The sequence below is a fragment of the Arachis ipaensis genome, chromosome B01 (genome assembly GCF_000816755.2).
Source record: "Arachis ipaensis cultivar K30076 chromosome B01, Araip1.1, whole genome shotgun sequence".
Lineage (NCBI taxonomy): Eukaryota > Viridiplantae > Streptophyta > Magnoliopsida > Fabales > Fabaceae > Arachis > Arachis ipaensis.
This window is the reverse complement of record NC_029785.2, coordinates 16,495,776-16,516,902: the sequence shown is the minus strand read 5'-3', so window position 1 is coordinate 16,516,902 and position 21,127 is coordinate 16,495,776. Positions and strand designations below refer to the sequence as shown.

The following is a 21,127-nucleotide window of genomic DNA, read 5'->3' as shown; positions in this document are numbered from 1 at the left end:
TATTATTATCTCTTGAAAAAATATTATAAGTCTAATAAAATACTCCCTGATTAAGAAAAATTAGGTAAAAATAGTAGAAGGTAATGAAAAATCTATTGAAAAAAAAATTATAAAATGAAATTAAAGCAAGATCACATTGAATTATCGCATTTGCAGTTTGCGGATGACACTATACTGTTTTGCCCTCCAGAGGAAGAGACAATTCGGAATTACAAGCGTCTTCTTCGATGTTTTGAACTGATGTCTGGGTTGAGCATTAATTTTGAGAAGTCTAGTTTCATTCCGGTTAATTGTGATCAGCGCTGGGCGCAACAGATGTGCCGCCTGTTGGGATGTAAGGAGGCCTCCCTTCCTGTTCGGTACCTTGGCATTTCCTTGGGAGCGAATCCGAGGCTAGTGAAGACATGGAAGCCAGTGATTGATAAGGTTGAGGAAAAACTAAGTCTGTGGAAAGCAAAGACTCTCAATAAAGCGGGTAAGTTGGTTCTCATTAAGTCCGTTCTGAACAGCTTGCCTATATACTATCTAAGCTTATACCAGTTGCCTAAGGCTGTAGCCGAGAAATTGATAGCCTTACAAAGACGGTTCTTGTGGAGTAAAGAAGATGGGAGGTCCGGTATGCCACTTGTGCGATGGGAGGTAGTGATGGCGCCGAAAAAGGCGGGTGGGTTGGGAGTGGGAGATGCAGTGCTTCGGAACACGGCCCTTTTGTTTAAATGGTGGTGGCGATTTTCGAAAGAGGACTGCCCCTTATGGAAGAAAGTAGTGTGTTCCTGTAATAGCATGAGTCCGGCTGAGATGCTGTGTGGGCAGCCTGTGCCTCAAAGAGGGGGGCCTTGGAAGGATATATGTCAGCTTCGAATAAGGGATCCACAGCTAAGAGAGAAGATGATCCGAGGGCTGTCAATGGACGTAGGGAATGGTAGAACTACCCGATTTTGGGAAGATGTCTGGTTACCTGGTGGGGCCTTAAAGGAGAAATTCCCAAGACTGTTTTCGGTCTCAAACCTTAAGGGATATGTAATTGGGGACTGTGGATTTTGGGATGGAGTAGAATGGATTTGGAGCTTCCAGTGGCGGCGACAACTGTTTCAATGGGAACTGGAGCTTTTGAACCAGCTACATGAGATCTTAATGACAGTGAAGCTAACGACGGAAAGGGAGGATAGGGTCATCTGGAAGTTTGATAGAACTGGTATTTTCTCAACTAAATCCTTTGTCAAGGTGGTGCAAGAAGAGGTTCTCCCGGAGGAAATAACAAGTTATAGCTTCACTAGTGCTGTTTGGAGTGGAGTTGTCCCGCACAGGGTCGAACTATTTACTTGGTTTGTGTTGATTGAAAGGGTGAATACTAAAGAACGATTGTCCAGGCTAGGTGTTATTGATCAGCGTGATAATATTTGTGCTTTATGTAAAAAGGCGGTTGAGACTGCGTTTCATCTGTTTGTTGGTTGCGAGATCACTTGGCAAGTGTGGAATGCGTGGCTGTTTGCCCTTGGAAGGTCATGGACTGTACCAGGTACACTGAAACAACACTTTGAGGGTTGGTTGCATGCGGCACGAAGTAAGGTTGAGAGGAAAAGGTGGCTGGTTGGCTTCTTTGCTGTCATTTGGGCAGTGTGGCTAGAGAGGAATGATCGAGTTTTCAATAATCATGGCTCGGGCGTCGTGGAAATAATAAATAAGTCCTTCATGCTCTCGGACGAGTGGCTAGGTGGTGCTCCCTTTGGTTGTTGATGGCAACGCCGGAATGACGAAGGGTTGATTCTACTATTCGAGTTGTTAGTAATGTTTGTCACTTGTTTTTACTTATGTTCTAGACTCTAATTGCTCCACTTTGCTGTGTTGAGCGCATGTTAATTCAAAAAAACTTTATGAGAAAGAAAATACAAATAAATCACTCAAAAAAAAAAAAAAAAACAGTTAAAACATCATTTTTAATTGTTGGTATGAAAGTTTATTTTGACCAAACATGAGTAAGGTCAAAATAGCTCTAGAATATTAAAGCACATGGTATCGAGTCTTGATGGTTCATCTTAACATCATACCAAGAAGCACAAGCTCATATCAAGATTAAAAGAAAGGAAGGAAAATCTCGAATTTGAATGTAGAAGATTAATGTCGAAAGAGGAAGGTAGTTGTAGTAAGATCCAAAGGTTCCATAACAAGAGTCGAACAAGGACTTTAGAGGTCTAGAAGAGGTTAAAGGAATCAAGAACTCAGAGAAGAGGAATCGAAAACATATTGAAGCAATCTTGGCCAAAATTGATGAAGTGGATAGTTCATTGGGGGTAGTTGAAGACGACAGAGGCTACAATTAAAAAAAATATATGCTTAGTTTTCTAGTCTAGATGTAACTGCCTAATGTGGAGAAAAAATTTGGTATTTAAAGAAGTAATCACTTTTCAGACCATGGGTAGAATTTTTTGATTCCCAAAAAGATTTAATGGTAGGTGAAATTGCTTGATGATCAAAAAGAGCCTACACATAGGTAAATAAGCTTAATCTCCAAGAAATGTAAATCTAAACACAAAAGTATTTCTATAAATAGATTATCAAAATACTAGAAAATGGGACTACTTGTAACGACCCAACTTTCATCATGTCATCATAAATGTTAATTGTCAGGTGTTAGCATCCAGTCATTCTATGGTTATGAACATATGACACCCTAAGCCCAAGATCATTCAGAAAGCCCTTAGTCTACTACTAGACTAACAAAAAATAGTAAAATCATATTCCTCAAGAAAAATGCTAATAAACAATAAGAAAAACACTCTAGTCTTGAAGGCTTTACATGTTATCAGGTGTCTTCCAAAACGCTAAACGTATTTCGTGGTCTAGGTTGTAGCAAAAAACAGTCTTAGTATTCAGCGAACGTTACCGTTGGTTCCATCTATAGAAATAGTGAAGGAAAGATGGTGAGAACCTATGGTTTCCAGCAAGGTACCAACAAAAAACGGTTGCGATGATTATTGGTTCTAGTACAAAGCTTTAGCGTTTAATCATTCCTGCGTATACTAGGTTGATCCTAGGTTCAAAGTCTCGCATCCCTAGCTTAGCATAATCTTAGTCTTTCTTTAATTATACCACAATCTACAATCTCAGTAAATAGATCAAACATAGAGAAATCACATAGCATAATAATAGAGAAACATAGAGAAATCACATAGCATAATAATCGAGAATCAAGCACATAACACCGTCACAAAGAATATGTGCAAATCACAAATCACGAAGAATACACATCAAACAACATAATGCATGTCTGCCCTATGTAGGCCATAATCTCACGCATCGGTTGACTATCCATAACTCGGCGTTACCCGAGAATCAGCCCAAATATGGCTTCATAACTGTGTATAGTCAGCATATGTGTTTCATGGGCGAAATTATTCAGGGTTGTCGACAATCATCACAGAGCTTGATGCCCCAATATGTTCCCAGTTGAGAAACAGAGTTTACAATCAGGTGGGTCTCCCCACATTATTTAGGCATTGAACAGCCGAGACAAAACCTCGACCCTGCCAAGAAATTATTCATTCACAAGCATCTTAGTGTGGTTAACGTTCATTATTCCATTACATATAGCTTTTAGGATATTTATGTATGTCATATTCTGTTTATTTTCTAAGGTTGCGATTGTTTGCAAAGACCGGAACTGAGACTAGAAGATTAGAACTTAGTATCATGTTTGGTGATTAGAGACTAGAACTAAAATTTCAGTCCTAAGACTCAAAATTTTAATCCCTTCAGTACCTCTAGAAAGTGGAAACACAGAGAACTGAAATTTTTTAAGACCGAGACTAAAACTTTAATGGTGAATGCTATGGTGCCTATCACTTTCTACCTAACTTACTAAAAAAGGTAAATAAATAATATTTAATAAATTTTACATGATTTATTTTTTATTTTAAACATTTTATTTTTTACTTTAAAAGGGAAGTTAGACAATTTAGGCACCATAACAAAGGCACCATAGAACTCACAAACTTTAATAACATTTCTTTCTAAATTTACATTCATTCAAATTTTAAAATTTCAATCTTACCCCTCTCTTCAAACAAAATTAGGACTTTTTTAGTTCTTTCATTCTTTCCTTTCTAACTCATTCGTTCTTTCTCTTGTTTCCATGAGGACATCTGCTTGAACAGCAAGGACTTGAGGCGTCGAAGAATGAGAATTAGAAAGAAAGGAGGCATTCCAAGCACGGATGAGGGATAATTACGACTGGCAGAAGAGGTAGAGGGCCTGTAAATGGGACTCCTTGATGCAATTGGAGAGGGAGTCAAAGCAGAGGGAAGAAAAATCGGAGAAGGAGAAGGAGAAGATGGAGGAGTAAGTGGCATTGGGGTGAGGTAATAGAGGAGGAGGATGAAGACATGGAGAATGTCGAAGAGTTACTTCTTTTGAAACTTGAGAGAAAAGATAATAGTGTTAATGGCAATGTCAATAGTGCTAGATCTAGACATGATATTCTAAGAAAACTTAAAACACTCTAAATCCAAAGCTTTTTCTTTGAAAATCTACTTCTTTCAAACAACCATCAGAAAATGATTCTATAGTTGTGAATAAGATTAGGCCTACAAATAAATCACTCTTTCAATGTCAATTTGGTTAGAAATAAAATGGATGATAGCAGAGATAGGAAAGCTGAGAACATTGTTAAGATTAAAAGATCTAATGTGGAGAAAAAAAAAAGATGGACAATGATAATAATAATACTTTTTATGATGCATTTGAAGAAAGTAAGAAGAAGAAGAAAAAGAGACTGGAAGAAGAAGATGAAAAAAGTAAAAGAACAAAATTATTATTATCTTTAATAAATACGGGTATTTTAATAATTTTTATTTCAGTCTTTATATTTATCTCAAATTAAATAGAATATTAAGACATAATTCAATCTCTATCTCTTAGTTTTAGTTTTTTTTTTTAAACGCAGCTTAAAGGATCCTTTTGTCTATAGTCTTTTTACAAAATAATCATTATGCCCTTTAATATTTTATATTACTATTTGCACCTTAAATTTTTTAATTAAAAGGCTTTTATATTCTCCTTCCCTCATAATTACATCTTTACCCTTAATATCTTATAAAATAACTTTTTTGTCCTTAATGTTTTAAATTTATCGGTTTATTAACCTCATGTTTTACCAAAATGACCTTTTAATCCTTAATGCTTTATAACTACTTTAATCTTATCTTTTTATCAAAACAACAATTTTACCCCTTATACCTCTGGTCCCAAGTTACTATTTCACCCTTAAACTTTTTTCTAAGGACTATTTTATCCTTAAGTAGACCTAATTATATGTCCCTATCTTTTAACATAATTACAATCTTATCTTTGTTGTGATAAGTATACCTTATCACAACTTATGTGGATGCCTATTTTTCATAAGATGCAGTTTCTCAAGGATGACTGTATTTAATATAGTTTGAAAAAGTGAAACCTTGCACATGTATAAATAGGGGGCATAAGTTGAGGCTTTTAAAAAACAACAAAAATAATAAAAAAGCATTCTCTCTTTTTATATACTGTTCTTTTCTTTCTCTTTTACAAATAAGTTGCTATATATATATATATATATATATATATATATATATATTATATTAGCTAATATTAATACTAGAGTCTTCTATTTCTTATTTTATCTTATTTATTTATTTATTTTACAACACGTTATCAGCATGAGACTCTGATCAAAATTTAGGAAGACTCAGGTAACAAATTTTCATTATTTCGAAACTCTCTCATCTTGAATTCAATATTCTTGATATATCTGGAAACAATTATTTATCATGGATATTAGATGCTGAAATCCATCTTGATTCAATGGATCTTGGAGATACCATTAAGGCTGAAAATAATGCATCTCAAAAGGATAAAGCCAAAGCCATGTTTTTTCTTCGTCGTCATCTTGATGGAGGATTGAAAAATGAATATCTCACATTAAAAGATCCTGCAGATCTTTGGAAAGACCTTGAAGAAAGGTACAATTATAAAAAGTGGTGATACTTCCTCAAGCCCGATATGAATGGACGCACTTGCGTCTACAGGATTTTAAATCCATAAATGAATATAATTCTACAATGTTTCGAATCACCTCACGAATGAAATTATGTGGGGAAAAGATAACTGATCATGATATGTTGGAGAAAACTTTTTCAACCTTCCATGCCTCGAATGTGCTCCTGCAACAGCAGTATCGAGAAAAAAGGTTTAAAAAATATTCTGAGTTAATTTCTTACCTTCTTATTGCTGAACGCAACAATGAGTTGCTCTTGAAAAATCATGAAGTGCGCCCAGCTTGTGCCGCCCCATTTTCTGAAGTAAATGCGACAAATTACCCCAGAAGAGGTAAATGACAAGAAAAATTATGGAAGGAAAAGGAATTATATTCAAAAGAGAGGATCTCACCAGAAGTGGGATAAAAAAAAAAATATTGGGCAAAATAAATCAACAGAGGATAATTGTTTCCGTTGTTTTAAATGATACTGAAAATTTTACTACTCATTATGATGTATCTAATTTCTTTGAGGACCCTGAAGGAAATATTGGTCATTTGATCAATGTTGGAATAGTTTAATATGTGGGATTGTGAAGTATCTATGTAAATAAATAATGTAAAAAACTTATTGTTAAGTTTTATTTCTATGTATTTAAGTTTCAAATGTGATGTATATAAATAATGAAATATTAATGTTTATGAATTTTGAAATCATTAAATGTGTCAAGTTTTAAAATAAAATTTTAATATATGACATTATTTTTATGAACAGTGTTTCTTAGAAAAATAATTTCGATCAAGTATTCAATTTAACTGTGCATACTACTCATTTTATTATTATTATTTGTTTTTGAAGAAAATGGCAAGGATATATAATGAAGATGTATGCCTTGCGGATAGTGCAAGTTCGCACACCATTCTCAAAAGTGATATATATTTTACCCATCTTGTGCCAAAAGAGGAATATGTTAACTATTATTGGCTCAGACAATGTGATAGAAGGTTCCGGAAGAGCTATAATTTTGTTTCTTGGAGGAACGAAACTTATAATAAATAATGCACTATTATCTACCAAGTCCTTGAGGAACTTGTTGAGTTTCAAAGATATTTGCCGAAATAGATATCATGTTGAGACAATGAATGAAGGAAATTATGAGTATTTATGTATCACAACTCATGATTCAAATAGGAAAGTTATATTAGAAAAATTATCCTCACTTTTATCTGGGTTGTATTATACCAAAATTAGTGCAATTGAATCACATGTCATTGTAAACCAGAAGTTTACTAGCCTAAATAAATTCATAACTTGGCATGATAGATTGGGTCATCCGAGAACAACCATGATGAGGAGAATTATTGAAAACTTCCATGGACATTCACTAAAGAACCAGAAGATTCTTAAAACTAGTGAATTTTGTTGTGTTGCATATTCTCAAGGGAAGTTAATTTTAAGGCCATCACCAGTAAAGATTGGATTTGAGTCCCCTGAATTCCTAGAAAGGATTCAAGGTGATATATGTGGACTTATTCATCCACCATGTGGATCTTTTAGATATTTTATGGTCCTAATAGACGCATCTTCGAGATGGTCACACGTGTGCTTATTATCTTCTCGCAACTTGGCGTTTGCGAGATTACTAGCTCAAATTATTCGATTAAAAGCACAGTTTTCAGAAAATCCAATCAAAGCAATTTGTCTTGATAATACTGGTGAATTTACTTTCCAAACTTTTGATGCTTATTGTATGGCTAATGGAATAAGTGTTGAACATCCAGTAGCTTATGTTCACACACAAAATGGGTTAGCAGAATCACTTATTAAACGCCTCCAATTAATTGCTAGACCCTTACTTATGAGGACAAATTTCTCAACCTCGGTTTGGAGGCATGCTATTTTACATGCCGCAGCACTTATTCGTTTGAGGCCAACGAGTTACCATCAGTTCTCTCCTATGCAATTAGCTTTTGGCCAGCAGCAAAATATTTTCCATTTAAGAATATTTGGGTGTGCGATATATGTTCCTATTGCACCACCTAATCGCACCAAAATGGGACCCCAAAGAAAATTGAGGATATATGTTGGATATGATTCTTCCTCTATAGTGAGGTATCTTGAGATACAAATTGGAGATGTATTTAAAGCCCGGTTTGCGGATTGTCATTTTGATGAATCAAAATTTTCAACATTAGGGGGAGAGAATAAGCTTCTTGAAAAGAAACTTAATTGGAATGTATCATCGTTGATGCATTTAGATCTTCAATAAGGGCAATGTGAACTAGAAGTTCAAAAGATTATACATTTGCAAAGAATAACAAATGAATTGCTTGATGCATTTTCCGATACAAAGAGGATAACCAAGTCGTATATACCAGCGAAAAATGCCCCAATTCGAATTGACGTCCCAGTTGGACAAATTGCCACCGAAGCAAATACACGCCAGAAGCGTGGCAGGCCTGTCGGTTCCAAAGACAAAAATCATCGAAAGAGAAAAGAGGTAAATAACATTCCTGTTGAAAAAGACATAGTAAAGACACCTGCAGTTGTCCAAAATTCTAATATAGTTTTAACGTCAGAAGACGTTCAGGTACTTGAAAATTATGAAAATGACGAGATCTCGATAAATTATGTCTTTACAAGAGAGAATCGGACCGAAATAAGACAATTGTCAATGAAATATTTGCATATAATGTGGCATTAAATATCATACATGAAAGTAAGGATCTTGAGCCAAGATCAGTCGAAGAATGTCGACACAGAAATGATTGGCCAAAATGGGAAGCCATGAAGGCTGAGTTAGACTCACTTGCAAAACGTGAAGTCTTTGGACCTATAGTCCGTACACTAGAAGATGTAAAACCTGTTGGATACCGATAAGTATTTGTGAGAAAACGAAATGAGAAAAATGAAGTTGTGCGCTACAAAGACCGACTTGTGGCACAAGATTTTTCACAAAGGCTCGGTATAGATTATGAAGAAACGTACTCCCCTGTAGTGGATGCAATAACATTGTGTTATTTGGTCAGTTTATCTGCATATCATAAACTGCATATGCATTTAATGGATGTGGTAACAGCCTACTTATACAGCTCATTAGATCGGAATATCTATATGAAAGTCCCTGAAGGGCTAAAGTTGTCTAAACCATCCAATGAATATTCGCAGGGGTTATACTCAGTTAAATTGCAAAGATCTTTATATGGTTTAAAGCAATCTGGACGAATGTGGTATAATCGTCTTACTGAGTATCTGACCAAAAATGGATTCAAGAATGATGATATCTGCCCGTGTGTTTTCATAAAGAAAACTATATCTGGATTCATTATAATTGCTGTGTAAGTTGATGATTTAAATATCATTGGAACTCTTGAAGTGGTTCCAAAAGTTATAAAAACTCTAAAAGAAGAGTTTGAGATGAAAGATCTTGGAAAGACTAAATTTTGTCTCAACCTGCAGATCGAGCATACAAAAAATTGGATCTTTATTTATCAAGCGACATACACAGAAAAGATCTTGAAAAGATTTTATATGGATAAGTCACATCCCTTGAGTACCCCAATGATCGTAAGATCTTTGGATATGGAGAAGGATCAATTCCGTCCTAAAGAAGAGAATGAAGATATCCTTGGTCCTGAAGTACCACATCTTAGTGCTATTGGAGCGCTAATGTATCTTGCTAATAATACACGACCCGATATATCATTTGCTGTGAATTTACTAGCAAGGTATAGTTCCTCTCCAACCAGAAGACATTGGAGTGAAATCAAGCAAATCTTTCGATATCTTCATGGAACGGTTGATATGGGATTGTTTTATCCCTATGGATTCAAGTCACAATTAGTTGGCTATGCAGACGTTGGATACTTGTCTGATCCACATAAAGGGAGATCTCAAGCAGGATACCTATTCACATATGGTGGTACAGCTATATCATGGAGGTCCACAAAACAGACAATTGTAGCAACATCCTCTAATCATGCTGAAATACTAGCAATACATGAAACTAGTCGAGAGTGTTTTTGGCTGAGGAGTTTGATCCAATATATTCTGTCATCATGTGGACTGATTGATCAGAATATAGCTCTAACTGTCCTGTTTGAAGATAATACAGCATGTATTGCTCAACTTAAAAGTGGATATATCAAAGGTGATAGAACAAAGCATATTTCTCCCAAATTTTTCTTCACTCATGATCTTCAAAATCAAAGGACAATTGATGTCCAACAGATCCGCTCAAGTGACAATCCGGCAGATTTATTCACAAAGTCACTCCCAAAATCCTCCTTTGAAAGATTGGTACATGAGATTGGGATGCTCCGATTTCGAGACGTTAAGTGATGTCAACAAGAGGGGGAGACTGTACTCTTTTTTCCTTGATCAGGTTTTTTTCCCATTGGATTTTTCTTGACAAGATTTTTAATGAGACAGTCTCCATCACTAAAGGATATTGTACTCTTTTTCCTTCACTAAGGTTTTTTTCCACTGGGTTTTTCTTTAGTAAGGTTTTAACGAGACAATAATCCTAAATGGTCATCCAAGGAGAGTGTTGTGATAAGTATACCTTATCACACCTTATGTGGATGCCCATTTTTCATAAGATACAGTTTCTCAAGGATAACTGTATTTAATATAGTTTGAAAAAGTGAAACCTTGCACATATATAAATAGGGGCATAAGCTGAGGCTTTTAAAAAACAACAAAAACAATAAAAAATCATTCTCTCTTTTCATATACTGTTCTTTTCTTTCTCTCTTACAAATAAGTTGCTATATATATATATATATATATAAATTATCTTTATTATATTGAGTTAATTATATTAGCTAATATTAATAATATGGTCTTTTATTTCTTATTTTATCTTTTTTATTTATTTATTTTACAACAATCTTAACATTTTATCATATTTGCAATTTTACTTCTATACTTTACTAAAATTATGATTTATACTCAAAAGTTCATTTTAATTACATTTTGACCTAATTTTTCTTATAATTATGCTTTTATTCCTAAATTTTTTATATTTTTATTTTTAGTCTAATTTTTTTCTTAATTATATTTTAGCCCACTTTTTATCCTAAATTACACTATGCTGCTTATTTGATCTCTACTCACTTCTCATATTCTATTTTCTAAGGCTTAGATTGGTAAAGCTTTTATTTTTCAAAAGTAGTTTATAAAAGCTAACTTTTAAAAGATGGTTTTATAAAAGTTGTAGCATTTATGTTTGGTAAATTAAATTAAAAATAGCTTTCAATAAATACAAGCAACAACCATTGTGTTTGGTAAAATAGCTTTTAAAATTTAAAAATACTATAATAGACATAAATGCAAGCATTAAATTTGAAAATTAATTAACATATGAGGTTATATTAGATTTTTAAATTTTAAAAAGTATAAGCCAACTTTGAAAAGCTCCTTGTTAGGTGCTTTCAAAAGCACCCATAACTTTTAAAAGCTGCAAGCACAAGCACTTGGGCTTTTTAATTTACCAAACGCAAAATGAGGTGCTTGTACTTTTTAAAAGCACAAGCACCTCTCCAAAAAATTTTACCAAACCAAGCCTAAATCTCACTTTAGGTGCATCATACTTCTTTCATATTTATCAATTTCTTTTTTATGACACTTTTAAGTCTCTTTAAGCTTTTTTCTTGCAATTTTTCATTCTTTTACTCGCTTAACAAATACGAACATCATCTTACAAGATTTTCACTTATTTTTAAAATTTTATAAAATTATATTTTAGCCCCAAAAACTCTTCACCAATTCGTCAGCTACCAGCATCATTGTTAAATCTTAATCATTCAACATTCAATCATCAATATGAACATACATAGGCAACCAATTTCATCAAATCATCATCAAAATATTAATTAGAATTTGATGACATTCATGAGATATTCTAATCTAACCCTAACTCTTACCTCACTTGTTAGCCTTCCAATTCTCTCCTTAGAACCTTTTGATCACTTCTTTCTCTTAAATCAAAATTAAAACAAATTTAAACACTTTTAGCCTTTACGGCCGAATTATCATAGAAGAGAAAGGAATAAATTTCTCATCTTTGAAGTTTGAAATTTTTTATGTTGTGATTCTTTGCGGATTTCTAGAACACATATTATGAACAAGACATCATCAAAATAATTTTCTTGTTACCCAAGTAACCATGGCCGAATTTCATAAGAGAAGAGGAGAAATTTTTTTTTCATATTTGAGCTTGAAATTGATGTTCTTTCTCACTTTTCAGAAGATCTAGAAATAATTTTTTATACAAAAAAATAAAAACATTTTTCTTCTTTGAAGAACCTAGTATGACCGAATACTAATGGAAGGAGAAAAGGAAGATTTTCTTCACAAATTTTAAGAAAATTAATATAAGAATGAAGATGAAGATGAGAGGAATTGATTAGTTGGATTATATTATTGATATGAGATCTTGATCTCTTGAGAGTAGTAAAGGTAAAGATTAATGAATACAAGAACACACTATCTTTTCTTTCTCTTTAAGCAACATTCTCTTGCTCTCTTTCTTTAGCTATCTCTCTTTAATTTCTTTTTCTTTAGCTATTTCTCTTTCATTTACCATTTTTTTTTCTTTCAATATTATCCAACTTAAGTTAATTCAGCATGTGCTAAATTAATTTTTATATAATTAGGAAACGGGAAGAGGGGAGAAACATATGAAATGGATAGGATCAAAGAAAATTTGTAGCCAAAATTGATTTTTGGAAGATAATTATTAAAATTAGTAATTATTTGATCACTTTATTTTATTTATCAGATCAAATGATAATTATATCAGTATTGCTGACACTGATATTTTATGTTATCTCAATCTTAAAATATCTTTAGAATATTTTGATGAAGTTAAATTTATCAAAGAATATTAATACAATTTTTTATCAGTTCAATTTGGACCCGATAATTAAACAACATTATCAAAAGTATATTTCGCCTTATATGAAAATAATATTTTAACTAAATATATTTTTATTTTTATTTTTAAAAATACGAACCCGCCTTATTAAGACGAAGTAAACCGTAATTTACGAATTTTATAAATTTCAATCATGGAATGCTGGAACAATCATTCCAAGAAAAAATGTGTTCTTACCCTTTTAACGGGCAACTCACAAAATCACACCGAAACAGTGAAGATTTCTGTTCGGTAGATCGGGTACCGGACGGGTAGGATTGGTATCCTCTCCAAAGAAGGAAAAGTCGTCTGGTCGTACGTTTTCGGGTTGGGGATATGCGAGGTCCCGAGCTCTTCGAATACAGAAGGGGAGTGTCACCTGCAAAGACACTCCGACGCCCTAGTCAGTGAAGTGTGCAGGCGAGTAGAGAGTGAGTGGTATGTGACGTACCTTGGGGGAAGGGTAGGTCCTTCCCCATATATACCGTGTTAGAGGTGGGCCCTGCAGGGACAGGCCCACCTTCTTCGAGGCCTTCCTTGTACAGTTGTGGCGAAGCTGTCAGGGACGCGTGTCAGGGGCGCATGTTCGGGTCGAGATCTGAGCATCTCGCCCCCCGACCGTTCGGGTCGGGTGCTGCTCGGGTCGGGCCGGCCCGTAAACTGCTTGGGCCAGGCCGTAACAGTGCCCCCGACGTGCCAGCAACGACCATGAGGATAGTTGGTGGCACGTCATCTCCTTTCTCGTATGGCGTCGTCAGGCCGGCCGTCCGTGGAGTGGACATGCCTCTTGTGCGCGTGTCTGTTCGTTGTTGGAACGACCGTTTGTCGCCTCGTTCTTCGCGCAGGGCATTTAATGCTCATAATGGGCTGGAAAATCTCGTATGCAAAGACTATTTTGCCCCCAGGTCTTTCGCGCTTCCTGGGTGGCAGTTTTAAACAGTTTTGCTTTGATTTTTTCCCCTTACACTCTTGCTCCTACTATCTCATTCTTCTTCACCCAGAAAATCCCAGAGCATCCCAAAGCTTCGTTCTAGCATCTCCGTGCGTCTCTCCTTCTTCCTTCTCAGTTTTCGTACCGATTCAGGTAATCTTTGATCATCTCTCTTTTCTGCTTTGTTGTTGTAGCGTTTACTGCTTGCATTAGCTCCATGTTCTTGCTGTTTTTGTTTGATCCTTGTTGCTAGATGGCTTTTTAGTGCCAAGTAAACGCGTTAGGGGAGGGGTACCATTCCAGGGTAGGCTTTTAGGTGGCTTGCATGATAGGTATAACTTTAGTCATGCTTGATCTTAACTGTTGAATAGGATGGACATAGTTTCTGGGTTTTTTCCGGACTCCCGACCTCATAGACTAATGGAGTGATACTCCCACTGTAGGTATGCCTCGCATCATTTTCCGGGCTTCTGCTTCCGCCGCGAACTATGACCCCTAGGCTTGGGTGACCTCCGATGTGAAGGACTCGCCGAATCAGATGGATCTGGAGGAGTTGACAGAGTTCCGGCAAGCCGGGTATCTGTGCGGGGGGACAGACGAAGAGGCCAATTATGAGTCCTTCGTTCCTGCCCCCAATGAGCGGTTGTATGAGATTAATTTTCGCTCCCCCCGAGTTGCCGACTGGATTTGGTTTTACAAAGCCATGTTCACCCAGGTTGGCGTTCGCATACCGTTTTTCGATTTTCAGATGTCGCTTCTTAATCGGATATCCGTGTCACCGTCGCAGCTTCATCCGAATAGCTGGGCTTCTATCCGCTGTTTCGAGATGGTTTGTGAATATCTCGAGCTGCCGGTGTCGGTGGATGTCTTTCTCTTCTTCTTCAACCTTACCAACCCTTCCAGACAAGGGAAAGCGAGGAAAGGGTTCCTGTCTTTCCGATCTGCCCAAGGTCGGAGGGTATTTGGCCTGTTCGAAGACTCCTATCATGGGTTCAAAGACAAATACTTCAAAGTTCGTCCCGTCAAAGGTCGCCATCCCTTTTGGTTGTCGCTAGAGGGAGAACGCCTCATCCCGACATATTGGAGCTTCGGGGCGGGGTCTAACACCTTCATTAAGGTGACCTACAAGGGGATGTCCCCTGTAAATAAAAGAATTGCCGATGTGTTGTTTGCGATTTTTGGAAAGAACCCCGTGAACCCCCACCTCCTTATGGGTGAACGGGAGGCCGCCAGGAATTATATTTGTGAGCTGTTTTGTCTTGTACTTTTGCTTCGTTTATTATTTAATTTGCTCTTGCCGACTTCTTGACTAACGCATTTGTTTCTCTGTTGTAATGGAGATGTCTGCTTCGGTAACCGGGCTCGAAAGTTTAGTCAAGACCTTCTTGGAGGATAGCGACGAGGAGAAGGCTGACGAGAAGGATGCCGGGAAGTCGGAAGGCCCTGCCGAGGAGAAGGAGAATCAAGCCGTACCTTCTCCTCGGGACGCCGAGATGTCCGATAAGAACTCTGTCGGGGCGCGAACTTCTCCCGTTCTCGATGAGACGGCCGCTGTTGGGCACTCGTCATCTTCTCGTCAGGAGGATGATGATTTGCAGTTCATCCCCACTCCTAAGAGGCGAAGGGCATCCTCCAGCCCGGAAGGAACCCTTACCGTGATGGAAAGGAATTTTGACGCTGCCGCTTTCCTTGACTCCCAGCTGATCCCTGGCACGGAGGACCACTTCCATGGCACCGAATTGGCGGGCCAGGTGAGGTGGATGTATCGTACTCTGCTCCGCGGAGCTGTGATAGCTCGGAAAGCCAAGTTCAAGCTGTCGGGGATGCAGGCGCTTCGAAGGAAACTTGAGTCTTCTGCCAAGGCGAACAATGATTTCAAAGTTCAAGTCGAGTCGCTCCAGGGGCAGCTGTCCGAGGCATGGGAGAAGCTCAAGGCCACTGAGGAGAAAGCTGCCTCTGCTGAGGAGAAGTTGAAAGCCTCCGATGAGACCGTGTCTCGTTTGGTCGAGCGGGATATGACCCTTGAGAGTCAGTTGAATGCCGCGCAGGGTCGGGTGGCGGCCTTGGAGAAGGAACGTGACCAGGCCGTTTCGTCGGCTAGAGCTGCTCAAGCCGAGGTCGAAGAGCTTAAGAGGAAGCACAAGGCGACTAAAGAGCAAGGAAAGAACACGATCTTCATGAATGAGGAGGCTCTCAAGGCTCAGGTGAAGATCGTGGTTCCGAACTTCGACACGTCGGCTATTGGGGTTTTCAAAACGATTCAGGATGGCAAGATTGTTGATATGCCCTGAAAGTGAACTCTTGTAACTTGTGTATGGTTTTGTAAAATACTTTGTTGCAACCGTTAAGACGTTTGTTACTCTTTAATGGTCACTTGGTCGGCTTCTAGTTATTGCCGCTATCTTGTTTGTTTAGTGGCGTTTATGTTTTGTTACCGTTTTTTTTTTGTGTGGACTTATTGCTTGTGTCCATTTTGCCGTTTACGTTGGTAACGTGGTTGAAACCGTCTTGGTCATATTATCACGGCCGTTAATTATGGCTATGATCCGACTGGCTCCCGGGGTGATCAGTCCCGGGTTGCCGTTGAAGAATGCGATTGTGTGGGATACGTATTGGGGAGTAGTAGATGGAAGAATTCAGACAAGTAAAAATTAGTCGTCAGCTAAACAAATTCATGAACATGGTAGGCATTTGATAAAAGTAAATCATTGGAAATTATCATTTGATAAAAGTAAACATCCATCTAGCTCGTCAGGCCGCTTGGCCGGTGTGCCCAAGCTATGAATAGAACCTTCTCAGGTTACCTGCATTCCATGTTCTCGAAATTTCTTTGCCGTCGAGTCTTTCCAGCTTGTAGGCGCCTTTGCCAAGCACTTCTTTGATTTTGTAGGGGTCTTCCCAGTTTGCTGCCAGCTTTCCTTCTCCCGGGGCCGGTTGCCCGACGTCGTTGCGGCGCAGGACGAGGTCCCTTTCCTCAAATTCCCTCCTGAGGACCTTGGTGTTGTAGCGTAGGGCTATTCTTTGTTTCAGCGCTATCTCTGATAAGTGGGCCATCTCTCTGACATCATCTACCAGATCTTTGTCTACTGCTTCTTCTACTCCTGTGAGAAGTAACTGCGGGCTTGGCTCGCCGATCTCTACGGGTATCACCGCATCGACTCCGTATGTTAGGCGAAAGGGGGGTTTCTCCTGTGGAACTTTGCTCGGTTGTACGGTAGGACCAGAGGACCGAGGCGAGCTCGTCGGCCCATGCGCCTTTTTTGCTATCTAGACGCTTCTTGAGACCTAATAAGATAACCTTATTTGCGGACTCCACTTGTCCATTTGTCTGGGGATGCTCAACTGAGGAGAACTTCTGTTTTATCCCCAAGCCGGTTAGAAATTCTGCAAACTTCTTGTCAGTGAACTGTGTCCCATTATCCGATATAACGATCTCCGGGATGCCAAATCGGGTTACCACCTGCCTCTGCAGGAACTTTCTACAATTGGATGAGGATATGCTGGCCAGTGGTTCAGCCTCTATCCATTTGGTGTAATAGTCAATGGCAACTATGAGATACTTGACTTGTCCTGGGCCGACCGGGAAGGGTCCTAAGAGGTCGATTCTCCATTGTGCGAAAGGTCGGGTAGACGTCAGTAGGCTCAGCTCGGAAGCTGGAGCTTTATGGAAGTTGGCGTTCTGTTGACACTTCGCACATTTTTTTATGAATTCTCTCGAGTCATTCATCATTGTTGGCCAGTAGTATCTAGCTCGGATAAGCTTCCTTGCTAGGGCTTTGCCCCCGATGTGATGGCCGCAGCACCCCTCATGGACTTCTCTGAGTACGTAGTCCGTCTGGTAGAGGTGTAGGCACTTCAGCAAAGGTTGGCTGAGTCCCTTTTTGAATAGCTGGTCTTGTATGACCGTGTATTTGGTGGCTTCTCTTCTTAATGCTTTGGCTTCCTTCTCGTCCTCAGGGAGTTTATCGCTTTCCAGGAAGTCCGTGATGGGGTCCATCCAAGAAGGGCTTATTTTGGTCAGGTGGAGGGCAATTGCCGGCTCTTTCGTGATGCCTTGGATGAGGGAGCGGTTGCCGGTTCCAGGTTTTGTGCTCTCTAGCTTGGATAGGAGGTCTGCCCGTGTGTTCCTCTCCCTTGACCCTCTCTAAGTATTTCTGTAGCAGTGAGTCTCTGGCTTGGTAGCTTCCATTCACTTGCAAAATGACGACTTGCGAGTCACTGCATATTTCCAGCCTCGTGGCCCCAACTTCTTGAGCTAGAACCAAACCCCCCAGGAGGGCTTCGTATTCTGCTTGGTTGTTTGATATGGGGAACTCAAACTTAACCGATTGTTCGTAGATGACTCCGGATGGCCTTTCTAAGATGATCCCGGCGCCCCCGGACGTCTGGTTGGAGGCTCTATCCACGTGGAGCTTCCACCGTGTGTCCGTGTCCTCGGTTGGATTCCCAGTTAATTCCACTAGGAAGTCTGCCATTGCTTGCGCCTTAATCACGTGTCGGGGCACGTAGCCTAGGTCGTATTGGGATAGTTCGATGGCCCAGGTCATCATCCTTCCCGCCAGATCAGGTTTTTGGAGCACCTGACGAATCTCCTGATCCGTCCTCACGACCACCTGGTGACTCTGGAAGTACTGTCGTAGTCGGCGGGAGGAGACCAGGAGTGCCAGTGCCAGCTTTTCCAGCTTGCTGTATCTAAGTTCTGCCCCTTGCAGTGCTCTACTCACAAAGTAGATTGGTTGCTGGGCCTTCCCTTCTTCGCGCACCAACACCACTGCAAGCGCCCCTTCCGTTATGGCTAGGTACAGATAGAGTGGTTCTCAGGCTTTGGGCTTCCCGAGCACTGGGGGTGCTGCTAGAATCTCTTTGAAGTGGTTGAAAGCTTCTTTGCACGCAGGGGTCCACTCAAATGCTATTCCCTTCTTCATCAAAGCGAAAAAGGGTAGGGCCTTTGCTGCCGATGCACCGAGGAAACGGGACAACGCTGTGAGCCTTCCCGTCAGCCACTGAACGTCTTTGATGTAGCCCAGACTCCTCATCTAGAGTATTGCTTGGCACTTTTCAGGGTTGGCCTCTACTCCCCTCTGGGTTATCATGAATCCTAGGAACTTTTCGGCCTCCATGGCAAAGGCGCACTTAAGCGGGTTGAGCCTCATGCTGTGTTGTCGGAGGGATGCGAACACGTTCTCCAGGTCGCTTATGAGATCGTCAGGGCGGGTGGTCTTTGCGAGGATATCGTCCACGTAAACTTCCACCGTCTTGCCGATGAGGTTGCTGAATATTTTGTTCATCAGTCTCTGGTACGTTGCTCCCGCGTTCTTCAGGCCAAACGGCATCACCCTGTAGCAGTAGGTCCCCCTGGCGTTATGAACGCCATTTTATCCTCGTCTGGCCGGTGCATTGGTATCTGATTGTAGTCGGAGTAGACATCCATGAAACTCAGATACTGGTATCCCGCAGCCGTGTCGACGAGTGCGTCAATGTTGGGAAGGGGGTAGCAGTCCTTAGGGCATGCTTTATTGAGATCGGAGTAGTCCACACACATTCTCCATTTCCCATTGTGCTTTTTTACCAGAACCACATTTGATAGCCAGGTCGAATAGTCCAGCTCTCGGATGAACCCCGCTTCGAGAAGGCCGGCCGTCTGTCTGGCCACTTCCTCTGCTCTTTTCTGAGACATTTTTTCTCCTTCTTTGGGCCACTGGTTTGGCTTCCGGTCTGATGGCTAGGTGGTGTGACATGAGACCGGAGTCTATGCCCGGCATGTCGGCAGGTGTCCAGGCAAACAAATCGCCATTGGCTCTGATCATTTCCATCAAAGGTTCTTTTAACTCATGGGGGAGGTTCCTATTCACGAATGTGAATTTTTCCTCCGAGTTCCCGACCCTAAACTTCTCCAGGTCCCCTTCGGGTTCGGGTCTTGGTTTGTCGTCAACTCTGGCATCCAGGTCGGCGAGAAATACTCCCGATGCCTCTTTAGACTTTTTTCTTAACGAGAGACTGGCATTGTCACAGGCGACTGCCGTTTCCAGGTCTCCCCTTACAGACCCTACTGACCCTTATTCAGTTATGAACTTCATTACTAACATCCTCGTGCTGATGACTCCTCCTAGGTCGTTGATTGTCTTTCTCCCCAAGATGATGTTGTAGGCGGTGGAGTCCTGTAGGATCACAAATTCGGCCATTATCGTTCTTCTCGCCTGGCCTTGTCCCAATGAGATCGGCAGGGTGATTATGCCATCCGGCTTGATGAAATGGTCGCCGAGCCCTACAACGCCGTGTTGGTGCGTCTGTAGGTCGGCGTCCCTTAGCCCCAAAGCATCGAACACATTGTGGAACATGATGTTCGAGTCTGTCCCTGTATCTACAAGGATTCGTTTGACGAGACCGGTTCCTACTCTGGCCGTTATGACCATGGGAGGACTCTCTCCGATCTCGTCGAACCACTGATCCTCCGGGCCGAACAAAATGGGTGGGAGCTTCCTAGTGCTTCGCGTAGAGGATGAGGAGACCGCCAGGACTTTAGCGTCTTTCATGTGTGCCGACCTTGACCTAGGTGCTGCATTCCTAGTTGTTACCACGTTCACTATGGTGAGGCCCCGGTCGTCGTCCTCCGGTTCTTGGCGTCGCTTCGGTGCCCGAGTCCTATCCTCACCGTCGTGGTCGCGATTCCGTCACCTCGGCTCCCTAATAAGGTGGGAAAATTCGGCTAGCTTTCCATCCCTGATGGCCTACTCCAGTGCGTCCTTTAGATCGAAGCAGTCTTGGGTTTTATGTTTATAGCCCTTGTGATAATCACAGTAGAGGCTTCGGTTTCCCCCTGTTCGTTCCTTCAGTGGTCGAGGCTTTGACAAGATCCCCTTTTCGGAAATTTGTTGATAAACTTTCATGATCGGCGCGGTGAGGGGAGTGTAGTTGGTGAACTTCCCGACACGAGGAAATGGTCTGGGTGCCTTGCTCGGGCCGCCGTCTCTGGCGTGTTCCTTTTGTCCTTCTCTGCTTCCGCGGTGCCGATCTTGGTTGTGAGAGGGCTTCCGTTTGTTGGCGGCCACGACTCGGCTCACTTCTTCGTCGTTGATGTACTCCTTAGCCACACATTAGATTTCCTGCATACTCCACACTGGTTTCGTGGTAAGGTGCTTTCTGAAGTCCTTGTTCAGGAGTCCGTTCGTCAAGCACAAACTTGCGACTGAGTCCGTCAGCCCGTCAATTTCTAGGCACTCATCGTTGAATCTATCTAGGTATTTTCTGGTCGACTCGTCGGGTCGCTGA

General features: G+C 40.2%; 1 protein-coding gene across 1 annotated transcript; it reads right to left on the bottom strand.

Moving 5' to 3' along the window:
- Positions 16,923 to 17,469, bottom strand: LOC107647330 (uncharacterized protein K02A2.6-like). The gene is made up of 2 exons (XM_016351414.1): positions 17,419 to 17,469; positions 16,923 to 17,324 (listed from the first exon to the last, which is right to left on the bottom strand). The coding sequence occupies exons 1-2, from the start codon at positions 17,467 to 17,469 to the stop codon at positions 16,923 to 16,925; spliced, it is 453 nt and encodes a 150-aa protein (XP_016206900.1).

Coding starts and splice junctions, on each gene's coding strand:
- LOC107647330 (XM_016351414.1), bottom strand. CDS start 17,469: ATGGAGAATCGACCTCTTAGGACCCTTCCCGGTCGGCCCAGGACAAGT. Junction 17,325..17,418: donor GTCGGCCCAGGACAAGTCAA/GTATCTCATAGT, acceptor AAGTTCCTGCAG/AGGCAGGTGGTAACCCGATT.